This window comes from Argentina silus, assembly GCF_951799395.1.
Source record: "Argentina silus genome assembly, chromosome: 5".
Lineage (NCBI taxonomy): Eukaryota > Metazoa > Chordata > Actinopteri > Argentiniformes > Argentinidae > Argentina > Argentina silus.
Genome location: NC_139659.1, coordinates 10,428,489 through 10,451,426, shown reverse-complemented (window position 1 = coordinate 10,451,426; position 22,938 = coordinate 10,428,489). Strand labels below are relative to the sequence as shown.

At 45.2% G+C, this 22,938-nt stretch overlaps 2 protein-coding genes across 2 annotated transcripts; one reads left to right on the top strand and one right to left on the bottom strand.

Moving 5' to 3' along the window:
• Nucleotides 1-9,026: 9,026 nt before the first annotated feature.
• b3galt9 (beta-1,3-galactosyltransferase 9) lies at nt 9,027-10,353 on the top strand (the record flags this gene model as incomplete). Its single annotated transcript, XM_083670008.1, has 2 exons — nt 9,027-9,032; nt 9,271-10,353. 2 exons carry the CDS (start codon nt 9,027-9,029, stop codon nt 10,351-10,353), a joined length of 1,089 nt encoding a protein of 362 aa, XP_083526134.1.
• Nucleotides 10,354-16,931: 6,578 nt separating this feature from the next.
• Nucleotides 16,932-20,449, bottom strand: psmd5 (proteasome 26S subunit, non-ATPase 5). The gene is made up of 10 exons (XM_083670835.1): nt 20,276-20,449; nt 19,793-19,937; nt 19,547-19,660; nt 19,307-19,435; nt 19,099-19,208; nt 18,811-18,953; nt 18,486-18,677; nt 18,258-18,367; nt 17,762-17,902; nt 16,932-17,380 (listed from the first exon to the last, which is right to left on the bottom strand). The coding sequence occupies exons 1-10, from the start codon at nt 20,446-20,448 to the stop codon at nt 17,123-17,125; spliced, it is 1,515 nt and encodes a 504-aa protein (XP_083526961.1). The 5' UTR covers nt 20,449; the 3' UTR covers nt 16,932-17,122.
• Nucleotides 20,450-22,938: the final 2,489 nt, after the last annotated feature.

The window sequence follows — 22,938 nt, the reverse complement described above, 5'->3', positions numbered from 1 at the left end:
CGGAGGCTGGGCTGAGCTGGAGGCGAACCCTGGAGAAAACCTCTGTTCCAAAACTCCCGGACCGCATTAACTTCCTTTGCGCATCTCTACAGGTATCTGCTCCTGGCAGATTCAACCCTGCGGTCTTTAATGAGCGCACAGGTCAACCGCAACAGACTTAAATAGACTTAAATATCAGCACTCCAAGTAGTAGGAGATCATGATATGTTGTGTATTTAGGTATTTTCCTGAAAGTGTTGCAGTTTGATATAGAATTTGCTAAACTCGTTGTTTTATAGGCTAAATCAGAGAGCAAATCAGAGAGTCAGAGAGCACCACCAATCCCTGACAAGATTGGGTTGTATGACTGGCACAGTCTCTGTGATTGAGGTATCGCTGATACACCTTATGACAGAGATGATGAATAATAATCAAGCGCTTCATCGCATAGAAGGATTAGCGCCATCTGCTGGAAACACTTTGTACAGGCCGACTGAAGTCAAACAGAAAAAACAAGCAGCTGCGTCTTTCGAATGGAATTCCGCAACACAGAAAGTAGCCTATGATATTGCTCTTGTTCGTATAGGTCCATTTTATCTGAATCAGATATATGGAAAGCTAGTTTATTACATGTTTGTGTTAGAAAGTTGACAATGCTGTGTGCCATTGCAGTACAGTGATGAACAGCTGAACAGCTTTGATAGACAAATATTGTTTTATTCAGACTATACGTCATATACGCCATACACCAACAATTGTTTTGTTTACAGTATATACAAATTACATCATTGGCATATTGGTTATAAACAGGCAACAAAAACATGGCACTCTTTAAAAGGATTTCATGAGAGCAATGTGACCCCCAGGATGTTTGGACTTCATACTTCCAAAGTGTCTGAAAAACAGAAAATCACAGAAACAGATAGTATTCCTCCTCTTTAACAATGCATCAGGATAGATACAGTATGTTTAGTCCACAATGTGGTGTCCTGCTGCGTAAGACGTTGTGAGATGTGTAGGGTCTCACCTCCATGAGTTTGTCTCATGCTCATAGGCCTCCATGGTTTTGAGATCTGAGACCCCATCAGTCCCTCCTATAGCCAACAGCATGCCATTAAAAACCATCAGAGACACCTGTAACACACACACACACACACACACACACACACACACACACACACACACACACACACACACACACACACACACACACACACACACACACACACACACCATTAGATGAATGAACCAACCTGTTCACATGGACCACAGGCACCACATAGCCAGCCTACTCAAGAGAAACAACTTTGACAGACAGCTACACACCAAATCTGTTCAATACACAACACACATCTATAGGTATACCCTTTAAATACACAAACGTCTGTCCCACCATGTGCCTCTTGCTCCTCATTGGGCGGACAGGGCTCCAGCGGTGTGTCTCTGGGTCAAACTTCTCCGTTGTGCTGAGTTCCAGCAGCAGCTCATCCCGCCCCCCGGCCACGTAGAGACGGTCCAGGAACACAGCACAGCCCGGGTTCTCCCTCGCAGACAGCATGGGTGGACACAAAGACCAGCAGCCATCCAATGGGCTGAATCGCTCCACTAAGAGAGCAGGGGTCAAAGGTTAGACCGAGAGGGTGCACTCCTACAGTCTCAGCTGGTACTCTCTAGTCTACATACTAAGGCTGGAGATAATGATGAGTGATTCATCAGTGTTCTCTTCATAGAGCTGTGCTATATTCCCCCTTGAGTATAACAAGTAAGGCTGCCGTACACAGATTAATCAAAGTAGCAGGATGAGGCTATTGAAGTTAGAGGAGCCTTTATGCCCCTGTTGTAGAAACACTTGCTCCCTCAGCTTTATCTACAAATTCAGATTAAACTAAGTGGCAGTTGAGTTATGGGCGGGAAAGGCAGCCTGCTTAGATGGTGGGATTGCCTCTGGCTTTGACCTCCCACACAGAAATAGATCCCAGTGCCAACTGGCAGGACATCCAACATACTTCTGAGCTGCCTTTAGCACAGTACCGTAACACTCCGGGGCCAAATGCTGTCTGCGTGCGTGTGTGTGTGTGTGTGTGTGTGTGTGTGTGCGTGTGTGTGTGTGTGTGTGTGTGTGTGTGTGTGTGTGTGTGTGTGTGTGTGTATGTGTGTGAACTACTCTGTGAATTATGATAGTGTCTGATATGTGACAAATGTGGCATCAGCTTACAGGCGTTAACATCAACAGCACTGACAATAAAGAAGACCGCAGCTCTAATGCACCCTTCTAGTGTCCCTATTGGGGATCATGTAGTCACAGGTACTGTAGGTCTCTACCTGAGTCAAGGGGCATTTCTCCGTCACTGCCCCCCATGACATACAGGTGTCCCCCCAGTACAGCAGCTGCTGCCCCTGCCCTCCGCCGGTTCATCGGAGGCAGCTTTTTCCAGGCATTGCGCTTGGGATCATAACTGAACACACAGATCACACACTTAGACAGCGGACCACTAATGTATGTAAACATGTGTTTGATGTTGTCATGACCATGTTTACCTCTCCACCAGGTTAGTACAGGCGATGCCGTCGAAGCCGCCGAGGGCAATCAGACACCTGTCCATCTCCAGCAGACACACTCTGCTGCGGGGGGCACTGAGGGGGGACACGTCCCCGCTCCATGTGTTGGTCTCTGGATTATACCTGGGAGAGCATGGCAGGCAAAAATGGTTGTACTTGTCAGGTAAATACTCTTTTTGCCTTTTAGGCTATTGTGAGGTAAACCTGAACAGTTTTCCTGTAAAACCTGAGCTGTTTGCCAACATGCATTCTCTTAGTGAATTCAATTCAATTCAAGATTCAAAGTGTTTATTATCATATGCACAGTAGAAAACATGTTTCCCTGTACAATGAAATTCGTGCTTTGCTGTCCGCAGAATGCCAACCAATGTAAAATGTACAAATGATAAGGCTCCATACCAAGCTAACCTTGGCCTTTTCAATTTCAGGAGGTGCGGTCTGCTTTTGAGAACAGGGCACAGTGCACACTAAAGTAGGAGCCAAAACGAATAAACAGTGTTCTGTTTTATATGGAGGCGTTTTATCACACAAGATACCACCCGGTATACAGACTCTAGTAAAAGGGATCACGCCTGGAATGTGATGCACTGAGTTAGCCTTCCTCGTGACTGTCTCTGATACTTCTGACCCAGGATTGTAAATGTAGCCTTTAAGCTACCGCTGATTTTAGGTTTGATCACCTGGCACCATCAGATGCCTCCTACATGACCTGAAGAGAGGGGGATGTAAGTAAGAGGAGGGAGGATGAAGAGAAAGAGGTGGGGGAGGGGGACTGAATACGCCAGCGGTCAAAAATAGCCCTGTGCTGCTAGACGACCATCCATTGGACATGACTGTCCTTCAGACATGACCGAGTTTGTCTGGCCTGCCCTCTGTTGGGATTATTTCTGGAAGATCTAATTTAAAGCCAATTAATCTTTTAAGAATCAGGTTAAGTTTTTTTTGCTGTAACAGTATAAGTTGTGTTTGACTCCCTTTTGAAAAGTTCTTGTCAGGTGTAGTTTTTTTATTTTTTTATTCATGCGGTTCATGGTAAGTCATTCAATCACAGGACCCTCACCTCTCTACGCTGCTCACGCAGGTGATGTCATCGTATCCCCCTACAGTGTAGATGAGCCCCCCAAGGGCACACACCCCAGCTTCACCACGGTGACGGATCATTGGGGCTGTCATCTTCCACTCGTTGTTCTGGGTACAGAACTGCTCTACCTGGCAGGAGGGGTCATCCCTGCTCCAACCACCCACTAATACACACACAGGAGCAAACACACACACATGCACCCACGCACACACACACACACACACACACACACACACACACACACACACACACACACACACACACACACACACACACACACACACACACACACACACACACACAGACTTACACACAGACTTAACAAATGTATTGACTATCCCCTTTTTGGGAAATGTATTTATAGCAATATGATGTTCATATTTTCCTGTTCTTGTGTCCTACTGTATGTGGTGTTCGTTAACTAGCGATCCCCTCGAGACACAGATGAATTGCAGGCACTTTGTGGCATTTGTCACTTTTTTGTAAACTCTAAAGGTATTTTTACTGTGAACCTGTGTGCTCTGCTGTCACCAACACGCATGTCTGTGTATCTTACAAAGGATAATGCAACTCTATTACTGTAGAGGGAAACAAACCCACAGATTTTTCCAACTGTCACCAGCATATTAAATTCTTTAAAATATGATTGATTTTAACTGCAGTTTCTCTGTCACTCTGGTGATTGACAGGTGATTAACAGGAAGTGCTTCACTGTGAGTGATTGACAAGTCATTACGGTGGGACTTACCGACATAGACCATGTCTGAGGGTTCATCTTGGGGCTTGGGCAGCAGTCGGCTGTGCTTCTGTCGGTTAGCCAGTGGTCCACAGGGGCTAGGACGACCACGGACCCCCATGGTGCTGCCGGGCCCACACCTGTCTTTCAAGGGCCTGGCCAATGCCTCAGACTCTCCGACAGCCTCCCTATGAGTGACACACACACCACACAACCATACACATACTGCATCAGCTCTCCTGCGCATGAATTATAAACACTATGAAGACACATCACATCAGCAACAAATCACATCGATCAGCAAAAGAAAACATCAGCAAAAACATTGTTCAATGAAAATTGCAAAAAAACATATTTTATAAATACTGTATACATAGAAGACATTAAAATGATTGCTACACACACTTAATGTTAATAGGCTTGTTAGTGGCAGTAATTACCCCTGTTCATTGTAAATTCCCATCCTTCCTCTACGAGGACTCAGATACACTGGGGACTAACTCCAGTCTGCCACACAGTGTGAAGCTACAGTATGCCCCACCCATCACATACCCCAAAATATTCACACACGCATTCCTCACAATACACACCCCACTCCACACTTCCTGTATGCTGGCAACCATTTCACTGACTTTCACAGCCTATTAGTCCTCAGTGTTTGAGACTGGAGTGAGAATGGTATTACTCATGATACATTGAAATGATGTTCTTATGATCTTTAACATTTTCAAGTAAGAATTGCTCCTATCCTCTCAGAACTCTCCTACACATTGGGTTCCTCTCAGTCTGACCCCCCTTGCCTCTTTGTAACAGTCATGGCCATTGAATTTGTGTGTTAAATTTACAGGCTTGTGAACAGAGCTGGCTTTCCATCATGTGTCAGTCCAGCATTCCAGACTGACAACAGGTCTGAGAGAGAGAGAGAGAGGGGGAGAAGAGAGAGAGGGAGAAAGAGAGAGAGAGAAACCTGGGAAATTTGAGGATCAATGATTAACCTTAAAGAGTTTGTCCTTTCTTTTTTGATTGATTGTCTGGCTCAGCTTGATAATTGCATGTCATATCATATTAATGTAATTACCTAAGTGAGGATGTAGTGTGCATTGATTGATTGATCTAGGAGTACATTTAGGAGTGTATTAAGCCTGGTGAATTGAGTTACTCTTTATAGCTGACAGTTCAGCATGTACAGGTCATCAGAACAAATGTGCCACAGGAATCAGCATCGGATCCCCTTCCTGCGGTTAAGTGGAAACTCTATCTCCACTTTCCAGATTTATTGGTCCCTGTACACACACACAAACACACACACACACACACACACACACACGCACACACACACACACACACACACACACACACACACACACACACACACACACACACACGACACACACACACACACACCTCCCAAAGCATCAGTTCATCAGGCCATTCCTTTCAGTCTGCCTGGTCCAAGAAAGTTCCACCCAACCAGAGAGAGAGAGAGAGAGAGAGAGAGAGAGAGAGAGAGAGAGAGAGAGAGAGAGAGAGAGAGAGAGAGATATTTGTCTGAATCAATCACAGGAAACATGCAACAAGTGACAATGTGCACCCAAGAGGACGGGAGTTATATAAGGCCTCATCTATCTCTCTCCCTCTCTTTCTCTCTCTGTGTCACTCTGTGTTTCTCTGTCACTCTCTCTCTGTCTGCTATTCACCCCTTTGTGTCTCGCTGTGAACACATGGTACAGTATGTGCCAATTCTAGAGCTATCTGCCCAGCAACACAGACATAATACAATTGTCACCTGATTCAACACTATCATAGGCCTACAAGTGAAACATTGGGACAAAGAGAAGAGGCCTAGATTCTGAACCCGACACCATCAACATTAATCTATGGGGGCAGAGGCACAGAAGAAAAAGGTGGAGCAATTCCACCACAGGGGACACAGGGGTCCTGCTCTAAAATACTCCCTCCTCTTCTTAAAAAAGAAGAGCAAAAAATGTTCCACAGAAACAGTGAGTGCATACCAGGGGAAACGTAACACTGAGGTGTCTGCGTGCGTGCGTGCGTGCGTACGTGTGTGTGTGTGTGTGTGTGTGTGTGTGTGTGTGTGTGTGTGTGTGTGTGTGTGTGTGTGTAAGCATGAGAGTTGGTGGGAAGACGATCCCTCACATCATACATAAAAACTCCACAATCCTGCACTGTCAACAGATGGAGGAAACACTGAGGTTTCCCTAAACCATGGACATACTGTAGCTTTGAACAGGTATGACTTAAGTGGTACATTATGAATGAATGTCATAGTACAGTACATTGAAGACTAGAGTATTGGTAAAGTGACAGAGCTGAAACATGAGAAAACCCCAAAACTTTCACTTGTGTTAACTATGAACAACTGTTTGAGAACCACTGGTGTGGGTAGAGCCTGCAGGCAGTTGGCCCTCCTGTGGAGAGGAATAGAAGAGGAATTCTTCAAAGAGCTCCATTGTACTGAATATAATGTGGAGGGTTGAGGGAGCAAACCATGGAGTGCAAAAGGACAGTATAAAACATACACGAACCACATATATTGTTCTGGTGCTGAATAAGACGTTGGACCTGTTTACTAATACGTTTTTTCTTGAATAGAACATTGCAACAACATCCTCCAGCTTCAAAGTCAAAGCCTTGCAAAACTGCCTGCAGCCCATTTACTGTAAAAACACTGCAAGAAATACATGTTTTATTGATGAAATGTTGTGTTTGCTTATTCATGTGTCAGTGGGGATTGCTACTGTATCTTCAACCATAAGAGCTGCCGTTGCTTATTACTGTTATTATTGGTATAAGGCACACTTCAGTTATTGACCAAACAGAGCGCAACAACACTGCTGTGGTCATTCCATATTTTTTGTTTAGAAAAGAGAGTTTTTAGTGTGCACTCACATCTTTGAGGGTGTGATAAATCCTTAGTTTGGGAGGGTTGTGCCTGTGGTCCACTGGGTGGTATAGTACTGATTTCACTGTGTCTATTCCTCTTGGTATTCTTCTGTATTCCTCTGGGTCATTATCTCTGGGAGCTGCTTAGAGTCAGGAGCTGAGTGTGACTGACTGACGTCTGTCAGAGGCCCTTCAGGACATGTGTTCTCTGTATGGGACATATTTGTACACCTAGAAACACGCACACATGCGCATGGCACATATATTCAGACACACTGTCAGATGCTTGCAATGAATGACTGCCATCCCTAGCCTTACGCACAATGACTAACAGAAGTATTCAGGCACATTCAATGGATACCTTCTGTATAACACACACACACACACACACACACACACACACACACACACACACACACACACACACACACACACACTGTGCATAATACACAAAGGATTATCTCTGACCTTGAGCATCAGTTCCGACCACCGAGTGGTGACAAGAGATAGCTCAAGTCAAGGTGTTCCTGACACAATGATTTCTGTACATGATGTATATAGTATTACAAACACATTCTCAGACACACACAAACACACACACACACACACACACACACACACACACACACACACACACACATAGAAATGGCTGATCTCCCATCTCAGTTAGACATTAGTGACTAGCGTTCCCTCTTGACTCTGATCTAACTTGGTCACCATACAATGACTCACAACGCATCAGACAGACATCTATAGGAATAGACTAGGGGCAGTGTATGCAAGTCACTTATAATTAACCATACACACCTGATGGCCTGCTCTGAGGTCAGTTTACAATAAGTCTCTTGGAGTCAAACACATGTACAGTACAGTATCACTTATGGACAGGTCTGAGGTCAGTGTGAAAATTAGAGGTTACAAATATAACCCAAGTTCTCTGGAGGAGATGAGGGAGACCTCTGAATATGGGACACACACCCTGTGTACCTATTCGCTGAAACCCTATTCAATCAAATAGGCTGAGGACGCTTGCAAGCAGGTAACTCCACCTACTGTACTGCCTGGCCTATAGAAAGCTCCCATTTTATCCAGCGAACCACTCTTCACGAGCTCAGAGCGAGAGGGGCAATGAGGTGAGGGGTCTCCGTCATCTCCTCCAGAGAACCTGGGTTACATTCGGAGTTCTACTTCTCTTTCAGTCAACTCGGTTCGACCCCTCACTATGGGACCCTTCCAAAACGCCCTGCATGCCTGGTCCAAACAGGAAACCCGTACAGATACAAGGATGTACCCTGTCCACATCACACTCATTTGTCTAATTTGTATTGCTATGATGATGTTTTTAAAAAAAGGTTAATGTAAAAAAAGGAAAACTGAGCAATACCCAGGAGGCAGTTGACAACTCATCATCAGGAAAACTATCCTCTCACCACAAACGCAAGACAGCTTCAGCCCAAACCAGAAACCATATGTTAATATTCTTCCTTTTGGACCTGGGTTGTCTGTCCTTCCATACAGTGTTGTTGTTGAACCAGCCACTGTGCAAGTCATTAATATATGATGGGGGACTCTTTCCTCATGACCAGCCACCTGAGCTGCAGGAGGGGTATAGTTTTACCTGATGGTAGAGTTACCTGGCCGTGAGTGGATACCCTGTCTGTGTGCGACAAACCTCAACAAGGAGGTTCAGTCTAGTCTGGTCAGTCACCCACAGCTGAATGTCCACTGGTTCAGGGGTGGAAGAGCAGTTCCTTTGGAGCAGACACCATGCAGGTAAGCTAGCTACATCCCTTTTAAAGTATAATTGACTTAGAGCATTTTTTGGTATCAACTAAAACTCCCAACCATCCATTAACTCACATTTGTTTTCTGTCCAGGTTAATTTTTGTTCAGCACTGTGATGTTTACTGTTAAAGTATGATGAATACTTTACTGTGGGACCACAGTATTTCACAGTATTTCACAGTATCTCTCCCTTCCTGTATTTACCTGTCTCTCTCTGTCCATCTAGTTCTCTCTCTGTAGGTTGCGTACCCATCAGTGGTGTTTCCTGCTCTTCAACGTGCTGTTGTTCCATGCCCTGCTGTTTGGGGCTGACTTTGTCGAGGAGTACCTCCTCCAGCCCACACCAGGGGTCTACACAGACGGCACCGTCTTGGACGTGAGAGAGAGGGCCCGGAAACTGGACCTAAGCGAGACCAGGAGGAACGTGTCCCAGTACTACCCAATCACCAACCCTGACGCCTGCATGAATAGCAACCTCTTCCTCCTCACCCTCGTCTTCAGCTCCCCTAACAACGTCACCCAGAGAGACGCAGTGAGGACCACCTGGGCCAACCAAACACGCACCCAGGGTTTCCCTGTGCAGACGCTTTTCTTCCTGGGATCCTCTCACTCCGTCGCCACCCAGGAGGCTGTCCTGAAGGAGTCCGATCACCATGGCGACATAGTTCAGGGTCATGTGACGGACTCCCCCCGTGGTCAGACCAAGAGGACAATCCTGGCGTTACAGTGGGCGGTCACGTTCTGCCCGGTGGCCCGGTTTGTGCTGCTGACGGAGGACACTGTGTTTGTGAACCTGCCTGCCCTGGGGGGTTACCTGCTAGGGCTGAGGAGGCACCCTGAGGACCTCTACCTGGGGAGGGTCATGCACAGAGACACCCCCAACCGCGAGTCCTCCAGCTCCAGCTACCTCCCCCCAGCCCTGTACTCTGACAAGTACCTCCCAGACTACTGCGCTGGGGCTGCCTTCTTACTCTCCCAGGATGTTGTTAGGAAGGTGTATGTGGCGTCGGCAGGGGTCCGTGCCCCCCTTCCTCCTGATGTGTTTGTGGGCCTGTGTGCCTTGAAAGCAGGGGTGGTGCCTACACACAGCGCCCGCTTCTCAGGGGACAAGCACATCCGCTACAACGCCTGCTGCTACCGGTACCTGTTCAGCTCAGCAGGGGTGGGGGCTGAGGAGCTGGCCACCATGTGGGTAGACCTGAGGCAAGAGGACGGAGGCTGCTCCCTGCTGGAGACCTACTATGGCCTGGTGGCCTGCAAGGCCCTGACCTACCTGGACAAACTCTCCTTCTTCAGCTCCCAGGGCTAATGGTTATTATTTGTGTGTGTGAGTAGTTAGAAGGGAAGCATAATATAAAACCTTAATGTGATCTCATTATGGGCAATGAGTTTTTATTTCAGTGAACATTTCCACTCTTTATGATTATGGACGTAAGCTCTGTCTTTAAAAATATAATGATGAGGAAAGGCAACAGCAATAAAAGCCTGTTTTAATGGAAGAGTTTCAGTAGATAGGATGTTGATGTCTGTATGTGTGAGCGTACAGTAGGAGTGTGTGTGTGTGTGTGTGTGTGTGTGTGTGTGTGTGTGTCTGTGCGTGTGCGTGTATGTGTGTGTGTGTGTGTGTGTGTGTGTGTGTGTAGGTGTGTGTGCGCGCGTGTGTGTGTATGAATGGGGGAACATAACGTTGGCATTCTTGCCTGTCAGTGTGAGTGACACAGAGACACAGGAGGGATGCAGATTTATAGCCTGGAGCTGGTAGGCAACAACAGATCATTCTGGAGAGACAGGGAAGGGCAAAACCTCCAAGGAGAGAGTGACGCCTATTTATGACATAAGACAGATCCTTTGTGTTGTGTTGCAGTGACTCCTGTTCCCTCTGCTGGTGTCTCTCATACACACTTTTAAGAGTGGGAAGAAAGAACCATAAAATGTGTTCTGTAATACGGTTTGGGAAATAAGGCTTGGTTAAAAGTGATTATAAAACCGAATAAAAACCACTTTTGCTGTTATGAGTCCAGCTCCTTTTCTTTGAACAGGGCCAGCAACAGACCTGCTGGCCCTTGAATCCCTTCCACACTCGATATCAATGTGCCCTACTCAGAACACGAGTCCCCACGGATCCCACCGTCAAGCTCTCGGTCTGGGTTTCCTAAAAAACTTGACAGCATCTCTCTGCCCCTACCATGGCACTGGCTCCTTCTCTCTGTATTTCTGCAGGGCCGCATTGGCAACTCAAAATGCATTGCGTGCATAAATCACTACTTGGCCCACTTAATCTGGTCCCCCCATTAAAAAAACCTGCATGCGTAAGGTATTTGGAGATGTGTGGGACCTTGAAGGCTGTTGGTTCACAGAAAAACAGATGAAATGAGGTCAGTCTGCAGACGCTCTTGTGGGTTTGCCTCCACAGTGAATTGCATGTAGACTATTGGATACAAAGTGTGAGGGGGTGGAGAAAGAGAGAGAGAGAGAGAGAGCGAGAGCGAGAGCGAGAGCGAGAGCGAGAGAAAGAGAGAGAGAGAGAGAGAGAGAGAGAGAATGTGGGGGGGGGAGAGGGGGAGTAAATATCATAACTCATCAAGACAGATGACAGATCTGATTGTGTTTAATGATGCATGGAAGACTGATGTGACAGATCACTCACTTACTTTTGCTGAAACCTTCTTTACTCTCCTTGATAATGCAGTAAATAAGTACAAGGGCTGACTCACCTCTCAACATTTTGTTCATTGTAACCAGAATCTCAAGGATTTTTTACAGGTCAGACTGGTACAATAGCTCAATCTACTACATGGCTCTCTACAGCATTGGTGTCCATGAAACAGCCTTAATGTATTATTCATCATCATCACCAGGTTCCCATTATATGAGAAGATATTACTCATATGTGACTGAGCTACTGTTGCAGTGACACACCGTCTTAATGACACTGACCTTCCTGTCTTAAACCCTGGATAAAAGATTTATTAACTTTATAAAGTTACACAGGGAATTCAAGTTTAAAAACGGCAGTCCCTGTCTCTCAGTACCTCCATCTCTTCTGAAGAAACTTGCTGAAAAGAAAACAAAAAATCTTAAGGACGCTTACTGCTTTACCTTAGGTGACCCCCGGTTGAGAGGGCTAACTGTCATTAAAATAGAGTTGGTTTGGGATTAACTATTAACACAAACATTAACTTCTCTCTCTTAGGAGTAAATGTTCCATATTGAATAGTAAACCAACATTATGATGTTACCATCTGTCGCTCTTCTCTCCCATGTGTCTCTTATACAAGGTCAGTGAATGTGCGAGGCCATTCTTATCATTCATGTAGACGATCGTCACAACATGAGCACACATACAGACAACAGAGTATCAGTTATATCACACATCAAGCTTGTACATACGTAGGATCTCAGGAGTGATAATGTGTATGAAATATTCCATCCTCACTCAAGATATCTGTAGTGTAGCTCTTCAGCACTTGCTGAGCAATGCTTGGTTGTCTCAACTTATTGATATCTAATGGGTGGGAATGTGGAGTCACTTTTTTATTACTGTTTGTTCTGTTGGAGATGTTTTGCTAGAAGGCTTAACATAAATTACGGGGTGAGTGGTGTGTGATACTAATGTGCTGTTAAGAACAGAATGAAGTTTCAAGGTGTTTTCTGTTTTTGCCCCACTGTCTCTCTCCCCCTCCCTCTGTTCTCTGTGTTCAGGGTCGCAGAGTGAAAGCCAAAACATTTCACAGATGAAGCGGTGTGCTGTAAATCTTGGGCAGTTCCTTTTTTTCTCCACACTTTCCTCTTGCCATCACTCTGGTACTTGTTCATCTTTGGCTGTGTTTCAATCCATAAGGATTATCCTGATTCCCTACACACTGCACAGGATGAATCTGCCTAGGGAACTATGTAGTGCACTTCGAAAAAAATTTTTTTGTGTGGAATGCCCTGCAGCATCATTAAACTGTGACACAAGTGACATGTATTTCAACCACCCACACAACAGAGACGTAAACAAAAGATCTTTGCCAGACATTTATGCAAAGTAACTACAGACATTTTGTTTTATTAATATTACACACCTATCTAGTGCATTAGCTGCTATTGTACTGAGTTAAGTTGGTCAGCTAACGTTAGTGTTACATTTGAGCCCAATTCAGTCACCTAATATCAGAACATTACCAGCGAAAAATGCTTTAGATAGGACATGCAAAAAAAATAAATGACAACTTATTTTTTTATTTCCCTGCAATCCTCGCTCAGCTCTACCAATGACTGCTGAGAGGACTTGCTCCATTTCCTGTATAGTGTACACCTGCTGTTCCCTATGGTTACGCCCATGTAAACTATTGAAGGACTCAAAGTGATCAATAATAAAGGATCAGACAGAGGATCTTCAGAGTATAAAATTATGTATTTTATTGCAAACAAAACAGGCTCAAAAGCAGCAGATAAGAAAGGCACCTGGGGGAAGGTTCTGGATCAGCCATTTCTCAAAGTATAATTCTCCTGTGCATTCAGTGATACCTGGTTCTATGTCAGTTTTAGGGTTGCACTGATTGGTCTTTTCTTTTCTTTTTTAAATATGTTTTTAGGGCATTTCTGCTTTATTGGGATAGAGACAGTAGAGGTTGACAGGAAGGATGGGTGAGAGAGAGGAGGGATGACATGCAACATATGTCAAGGGTCGGAATCGAACCAGGAACCTTGCGATTATGTGGTATGCGCATTAGTGTGCTACGCCACTAAGCGCCCCTAATTGGTCTTTTCTTATGGGAGAAATCTAAATCAGCCTATCATATTTAAAACTGTTTTGGGTTACAAATCTACAGTGAGCTGTTTACAGTACATCAAGTTCTTACAGGGTATGACGTCACATGCAGATGTGAGACCTTGACCAAATAATGAGCTGTTTTTTCTCCGGGTCTCACAAGATAACATTAAGGAGTAAAACTGGTCTCTAATTCATGCTGGACACCTGCATATAACTTCACACTCACAGGCAAAGAGACTGTGTTCTGTCGTCCAAAGTTCACCACATTGTCACAAGCACAATATGTCATACAGAGCAATAGTATTCATATACACCAGTCAGAATCATTACAGCCCCGCTTCTATATTCTAGGCCTTTATTTACTTTCAATGACTGCGTCGACTCAAACTCTTATGTTGACCTATGACCGCTTTTTCCCGTCCCTTCACTATGGATTGGTATCTCCCTTAAAATGGCTGAATACTCTGTGCAGGGTTCCTGTGCAGGGAATAACCGTCCAATTGGAACGTACCCCTGGTGTCATCTGTCCACAAGACCTTTTTCCAGAACTCTGCAGGCTCTTTTAGCAAACTCATCTTGACAGACACCAATAGCAGACTCCAAAGGCAAATGCAATGCCTAAAATCAATACTAGACATTGACAACTCTGTTATACCTGCACAATTGATGTGACGGAACCCACCTGACTAACCAGAAACACCTGTCAAGCCAATTGTCCCAATGCTTTTGCTGCCATTAAATAGGGGGACTATGTACTATAGTACTGTATCTATACTTTAACCCCATTATTTGATTTAAAAATCAAAATTTTTGGAGTAAAGAGCAAAAAGAAGAAAAAAAAGCTTCACTGTCCCAATAATTACGCAGGTCACAACTGCTGATCTGTAACTTTCCACTTAAGCGTGCTACGTGTGTTTGAATATGACAGGCTAATAATGACTCCTCCCATAAGGTGGACTCTGGGTAGAACACAGTATAATAATTGAATACGTTAGACAGAGCGGAGCATCATACTGTATCTTTGTGTTTCATACTACGCATGTAAAGTTCCCAGCACTGTAATAAACTGCATTTTTAATCGGACCACGGACAGCATGGCAAATAGGATAATCTAGATTTCCACCCTGGGCAACTCTAGCAAAGAACAAGTAAGTTTGTTTCATTATCTGCCTGTATAACATTTGACCAACGGAGGAAATCTGATGCAAGTGTCTGAACAATCTAAGGTAGATCACCAAAAGACCTTTTGTGTTTTGTCAGGGGCAGCAGGACAACGGCATTGATGGATCCAATTGCAGTAGAAGTGGCAGAATGGATTTTACAGAAGGGGGCAAAGGAGGATGAAAGAGCCAAGAAGAAGGGCTGGGATCCGAACGGCTCCATACAGGTCCAAGTTCAGTGGTGGAGAGGTTTGAAGGGCAAGAGGAAACAACAGTTTAGTCCCGTCATGGTAGCACACTGGGTGAAACAACGAGGGGGGATCCTCTCCAACTCTAACCACTATATCTCTGGGCTCACGGAGGCCATCGGCATGAACCTCAGTGAGATACAGACAAGGTTATTCCAAATAATGGGAATCAACAAAGAGCCATGGATGAATGAGGGGGAATCTGGATGCGGCCGTGGGTGGGAGGAAGGTTGGGAGGAGATACTACAAGAGGCGGAGCGGCAATATCACAAGGACCATGATACAGTTAGCATGCCTCCCCCACCGTATAGAGGAGCAGCTGCAAGTGATCCTCTCACTCCCCCATTATACTCCTCTCTATCAGCCACGTGGTCAGACGCCGTCCCTCTGAGTGCTCCCCCTAGTGGTATGACTGTTATTGAGACCCCTGCTATAGGACTAATGTACATTGTCAATGACTTTCAAGGGAACGAGATGGTGACCACAACACCCTTTAACTTTCGGGAATTCATGCTGCTCCTGAACGCCCTCCCTGAACTGAAAAGAAATTGTCCTAACACATCATTTTGGGAAGTGCTGGAAAGCCTCATCATGCTACACGGCTTAACCCTTGCTGATGTTCACAATTTAGTGAAGGCAAAATGCCCTATAGACATATGGGCAAGTGGGCCTGAGGATTTAGCCTTGGGAAGATGGTATACTGTCTGGAAGTCTACAGTGGATGAACCACGACCTATAACCTACAGCAACACACACACTCTGCTCGCATTCTGGCCCATGATAAACAGGCTCCACATTGAGGTTCAAGACATGTTGGGAAGAGGATTCACAGATTTTGGGCTTGTAATGCTAATTGAACAGGGCCTCAATGAGCCTGTTGTGGACTATGCTGAACGAAAATGGGCCGTCTACCAACATTACAAGGAAGTCAAAGACTATCTCTGTGGAAAACCATCCCGAGATGATGACATATTTTTGTGGGCTCTAAGGGAAGGCCTTGGGCCTCAGTTTAAGGAAGCCCCTGAGTTTGTGATGATTCCATACAACAACTATGATGCAATGATTCATTGGGCCTGTGAAATGGAGTCCATTCTGCCCATAACCCTGAAAGGGCTCAAAGAGGTCACCAAAACAAAGAGACTACCTCCAGATGTTAAGATCTGTTTTAACTGTTGGCAGGTTGGACACTTTGCCAACAAGTGCCAAGAGACGAAGAGATGGGAATGTGCTAACTGTAGAAAGCTTGGACATGTCCATGCTCAGTGTTGGGCCAAAGGAGGAGGGGCAGAGGGACAAGGACCCAGAGGCAAGGGGAAGACGAGAGCCACTCACTGGAGAAACTAGGCCCTGAAGGAAACGATAGGCGATGGACTCATGATGCTGGCGTGAGCTCCCTCTAGGGAGCAGGCTTCATGGCCAAGGGATGGGCGCATCTATCTAGTCAGCAGTGGGATTTCCCAGTGCTGCCTTAACTTTCCTCTATATACATTGATGACTATTAATCAATTTACTACTACTACTACTACTACTACTACTACTACTAATGCTATGACTACTTTAATTTTAGTTTAATACAACAATAACGCTTTGTTGGGCCTCAGTTCTGCTTCTGCCTGATTGATTCTCTCTCAACAAGATGTTTTGTACATAGATCCTCGATAAATGTACTGTATATTGGAGATGTGTGTGAGTCGGACACAAAATCACAAAACATTTTCAATCTCAGTCTGCTTCCTTTTTAATAAACAGAAATATTCAAAATAAAAACAAGAAAATCAGAACGAAAACCAGTGTTGAACTAAAGTCTGTGTTGTTGGTTCTGGTATGTTAGAGATTAAGAAATGTTAGTGTGTAGTGTATGTATGTATGTATGTCTGTGTGTGTGTGTGTGTGTGTGTGTGTGTGTGTGTTTCAGTCGGCTCCGTCTGTGGCCACTGTAGCCACTGTGGTCACGTGGTACGGCCCTTCTCTGAGGTAGGAGCACAGGCGCAGGTAGTGATGGCTCCCTAAAATGTTTGCCGCCGTGGATGAGCTCACCAGCGCCCCCACCATCGCAAACTTGGCATCCTTCGCCTCCTTGGTGGGAACAGATGAGCGGTCGACGATGAACTCCATAAACCCGGGAGTGCCGATCATTAGTCTTTGACCCCAGGGCTGGGGAGCAATGACCTGGAACACAGCAACCACACACAAAGAAATCAGATCATTAAATAACAGTGATAAATAACGTTTTAGTCAGTAAGGCAATATATTTGACTGATAACACAACAAATAATGTTCCATGTCTCCATCTAATTGCAAAGACCTTCAACTCTAGTAAAGGAATATAAATCATAGGCAGTTTTATAAGATGTGGCCACAGCATGGAAAATTACTGCCATAAGTGAAATCACTGGTGAATGCCCCAAGAGAACAGCAAGTGAGCAAGTGACATAGCATAGGCATCCCACTCTTCATCTCACTCTGTTCTTTTGTTCTGTTTTTAACCCTTTCAAGAAAACGCTTTTAAAAAGTAATGTGTGGTAGAGTATTTCAGGTGAACACACTCACAGTGAATATGCGGAGAGCTACACAGTGCAGCTCTGGGAAGGGCTGGGTGCTGATGTTCCGGATCATTTCCATGGGCTGGTCAGACAGCAGTCTGAACCAGGACTCTGTCAGAACCATCAGGTCATCTGTCTGCTGCTCTGCCTGCAACACACACACACAGGGGGGGGGGTTAATGCTTCTTCACATTTTCAATAAATAATTTTATCTATTTTTTTTAAATGTTCATTCACTTTGAAAGTGCCTATTAGGCTGTGTAGATCAGTGGAACAAAAAATCTAGAAAATTGTGCAGGGGGCTAAACCTTTTGTACGGCACTGTATATCTATAAAAGAGGTATTCACACTCATATGACAAACACTAACACACCACTGGCATGCCATAGATAATTACAGACCCCCCCCCCCACACACACACACACACACACACACACACACACACACACACAGACAGACAGACAGACAGACAGACAGACAGACAGACAGACAGACACACACACCTGTAAAGTGAGTATAAGTGAGATGGCCTCCAGGCAGCGCACTCTCAGGTCTGTGGCTCCAACACTGGCCAGCTGGCTCATCCTCTTCAACACCGCCTTGAATTTATCACCTGATCACCCATGCACATACACACAGGGTGAGTGTGAGTCTCTTGTATTTGAGGACACACTGTGACTTTTACTTTCACAGGGTAAAACTATCTGGTCTACATTAGCTACCCTAATCACCTGTTTTTTGCAAGACTTGTTTGCCCTCCACAGTGGAGCCCAGCATCCCCAGTGTGTCCAGAGCCACACCCATCATTACTGGGTCTGGGTCCAGTGCCATCTCAAACACCTTGTTCTGGAAGGCGGGGTAGGTCTCACACACCTGCTGGGGGCTGTCCATGATGGCCAGGTTCCCAAAGAACTTGACCAGACCTACGAGGGGAAACACACAATCAGAGATAAACCTGGACAGTCATATACTGCGCGCGCACGCACGCACGCACGCACGCACGCACGCACGCACACATTCTTATAGGAACATTTTCTCTGAGGTGGCCTGACTCACCAGGCAGGTAGAAACTAGAGAAGGGGTCTGACTCTGCTCCAATGATCATGTTTGAGATCTTATCCATGATGCCTTGCTGTGCCAGGTACTGGCGCCCATGCTGACTGTTGGCAAGCGTGGTCACCATCTCAATGGCTGTGGCCCTGAAACAAGATACTGTAGATCACTCAACGGGAGAACAGCAGGATAGAGTGTGGAAGTGAGAGAGAGAAGACAGAGACACTCAGTGTCTCTGAAGCGTTGTGTGTGTGTGTGTGTGTGTGTGTGTGTTTTTTAGCCATGTCTTACTTGATCAGTACATCATCTCCTGTCAGCTCTCCCAGTAGCTGAGAGATGAAGCTGCTGTTGGCACAGTAACCCAGGGACACAGGCGACACGGACGAGATGTCCACTATCAGCTGCAACAGGAGGGATGGGTGATTCAATCTCATTCATGAACAGGTAGGACACAGGTTTATGTACCTGGAGACTGACATACTAGTGGTATTGAACCTACCTCATATATTCTGTATCTCACAATGTCGCTTGTGGTCATGACATCCTTCAGGACTTTCAGTAAATCACTCCGGAATAGTGTGTCCAATCCTGCTTTCGAGTGGCTGAGTTTGGAGAGAGATCGTATTGCCTGTGAAAAATGAACAGAGACAATGAGTGCTTGTCATGTGGTGTGGATGTGTCCAGTTGTTAAATCTGTACATGATGATCATCGCTTAGTCGTTATGATCCTATTCCTAACCTCTTTGGCCACTGATATCTTCTCTCCTCCGATGCAGTGGATCACCTCCCAAAGGACCTCCTGGTTGTTCAACATTTCTGTCACTGCCTCGGGGTGCTCCACAATTCTACCGATCTGCAGAAAAACATGATTTCATCATGGTATAATCAACAATTTCAACTGCCTTGAAAACAATAAACAGAATATTGCCTCTATGGCTGAGCTGCACATAAAATATATTCTAACAGGTACTGTTGCTATAGCTACCTGTGTCAATGCCAGAATCTTGACTGCGTCTTCAGGGTGGGTCAGTCCCCCCTGAAGCTCCACTCTGTAGTTTTGGGCGAGGTTGACAGGACCGAGGGCCAGCAGGATTCGACCAAGGATGTCCACACATAGCTCAATTTGTTCCCTGTCAAATTAATTCATCCATGAGAGGGGTTAACTGCTCAGGAAAATCTTTCTTTGATGAAATCTTACTGCAACTGCGCATGCTATCATTCCAACATTCCCAGTTAGTTACACTCAACTACACTAGACCATTTCAGTTAAGGTCAGTTTTTGATAGTTAATAGTTAGCTAGCTATACTGTGTCAACTAGATAACTGTAGCTACCAACGTGGTAACAGTTAGAATAATATACAGCTCTCTAGTTTGAGGCAAAAACAAGCACTATGTATGTTAGTTAGCTAGCTAACATAAGTCAGTGAAGCTAGGATGATGACTTGACTCAGCAGTGCAGCTACAGACCTGTCATTAGTGCTCAAAAGAGAGAAAATCACTTCAAGCCGTAGTCCACTAACTGTGTCCCTCAGGGCGTTTACCGGTATTGATAAAAGAGCAGTTTTCAAAACTTGCAATTCTTCAATAGGGTCTTCAAGACTTGATATTTCAGCGAACAGACTGTCTATGGTAGCGGCCATGTTGCCCAACTCAATGTTTGGGTTTCGTCGGGATTCCGCGAGAAACTTCGTTCAGGGTTTGTCGTGGGCGACAAACTGCGCACCATTTGCGCAGCAACACTGGTTCGATAAATTCACACAAGATACTGAGTAGGTAAGCTAAACATTTTCTTGACATCAATAGTAAGGATAGATAAAAAAAAATATAAAGCAGCTTCAAACACTATGTTCATAAACTTAAAACGTACAGTATTTGTTGTTGTTTAAAATATATGTATGCACACAGGATTGAACATGCACATTTATTTCCAACCCTACCAATAGATGGAGCTTGTAGACTATCGTGCTTTCATAATGTGTAGTGGGTGCATTCTTTACCCCATTGATTTTTCATAAGAATGCATGGTCACAGTCACAATCTGGGATGTATTTATGCTTTTTAATGGTCATTTGAATTCACGACATACCCATTCTCGAATAATAACATATATTATTTATTAGCATACTGAGTTTAGTAGAACTGTCTGTCTCATCCCTCTAACCAAAAATGTACAGGTTAGGTAATGTACGTTGTGTTTTTTTTTTTACCACATTGCTTGTAAGCAATGTTCTGGTAAACAAACCATGTATAACATGTACATCTATAATATGTTTATTTCAATATCATAGACTGTTTACTGCTTGCTTCCAGAGCTCTGTCTATGATTATGAGACTCTTCACATTTCCCCAGCCCCTCAATTTGACACCAAAACAAGTGCTAGACATTTGTCCCAAAAAAACAAATGAAGGATTGCACCTTTAAAGAGGGCCTGTGTTCATTTGAATACCAAATGAAGCAAACTTGGTGTCTTTTGTTCACCTGCAACAATTCTATTGACCTACAATTTGCTCCACTTAGTCCTTTCTTCAGAGACTCTCCCAAAGACATTCTTGGCAGTCTTTCTTGCAACAAGCACTGCTTACAAATGTAATACAAATATGATTCCATCTCTATTGCCTCTCTGCCAGCGATTCTGTCACAGTTTTTATTTCATTCCATCTTGGCCCAGGACCAGCGTGTGGGTAAAGCCTGCTTCTTCTGCCTGTCTCGCCCCATCAACACTGGTTACACAGAGCACAAGGGCTGTGCGTGCCTATAGATCCTGGCCACTGACCAATTATCCCAACAATTTTGCTGGCATGCTGTCGGTGTGCACTCGGATCACTCCCCAGGATTAATCTGGATTAATCTGGATTAACACCTCTCGTCGTGGCCTTGACACTGCACGCTCTTCAGATCTCAGTCTGCAGTCTTGACTAACTCGATGGAACTTCAGTATTAGGTCAATGGAACTTCAGCATTAGGTCAATGTCCTGTTATGTCACTTTTTTCCACTTGACATGATAAGATTAGTTGTTCTGGCTCAAGGGGTTCTCTGGCAGGCTAACAAAGCTGGTTGTCAGGTGTAAATTCTGTAGTCTAGGGGTACTCAGGACTCATATTGAGTCCTACTCCATGAACAGTGGTTTACATTTGCAGAATCTTATTTGGCTCTGCCTGGCTCGCATACTTTCCACTATGGTGCACGGAGGAGAAGCCACCAAGGGAGTCTGTCAACATCTCAGAGAACAGAGTACGAGGCAGGCCTGGCTCTCATCCTGCGGTCTAGCAATATTTTTGCTATGAATACCAACATGAAACCATAGAGGGGATGCCAGGGCCAAGAATGATTAGGTGAGGGGACTCCAGCACCGTATTTACTAGGCCCATTTTAGGAGTGGCACACTTAATTTCAGTCAGGAAAGCCCTGGAACATCCCTCTGATTTGGAGCAGCATCTCTTCTGAGGCCCCCCCAACCACCCTCCAGCCCTCCATCTCCTGACCCCCCCCCCCCACCTTCATCCCAATCCGAGTGGCATGCGGTAAGGTCAGTTAAGAATCGATGCACTGTGCATGGCAAGTCCTCAACATACCCACCAGCCACCACCTCAAAGCGCCTGTCAAGACCTTGGGATTTTCCAAGAGAAAGTGGAGAGAGACAGAGAGATAGTGAGAGAGAGAGAGAGAGAGAGAGAGAGAGAGAGAGAGAGAGAGGAGGGGAACCCCCTCAGCCCCAAACCGCCTGCTGGGCTCGTTAATGTGGGGTCGAGGGGTCGGTAAACTGCATGTGGGTGGCGCAGTGCTCTGGACCTCTGATGAATAACTCCACTCAGAGAGCTACATCTCTGCAGAGAGAGGGACACATCAAACCCAGAAAAACACATCTTTATTTAGGCTCTGTTTGCTCTCACTACAGGGCTCTGGGTCTGAATGTCCTGTGATTGGAGGGATCTTCAGTGGGAATCTAATCAATGGCTTGACTGATTAAAGCTGTTCTGGTTGTTTTAATCTTGCTGAGGGGTGCATTGTGGCGTGTGTGATTGCGTGCATGCATGCTCGTGTACATGCATGTGGTGTGTGTCCGTGTTTATGTGTCTTTATGTGTGTTTTGTGTGTGTGTGTGTGTGTGTATGTGTTTGTGCGTGTGTG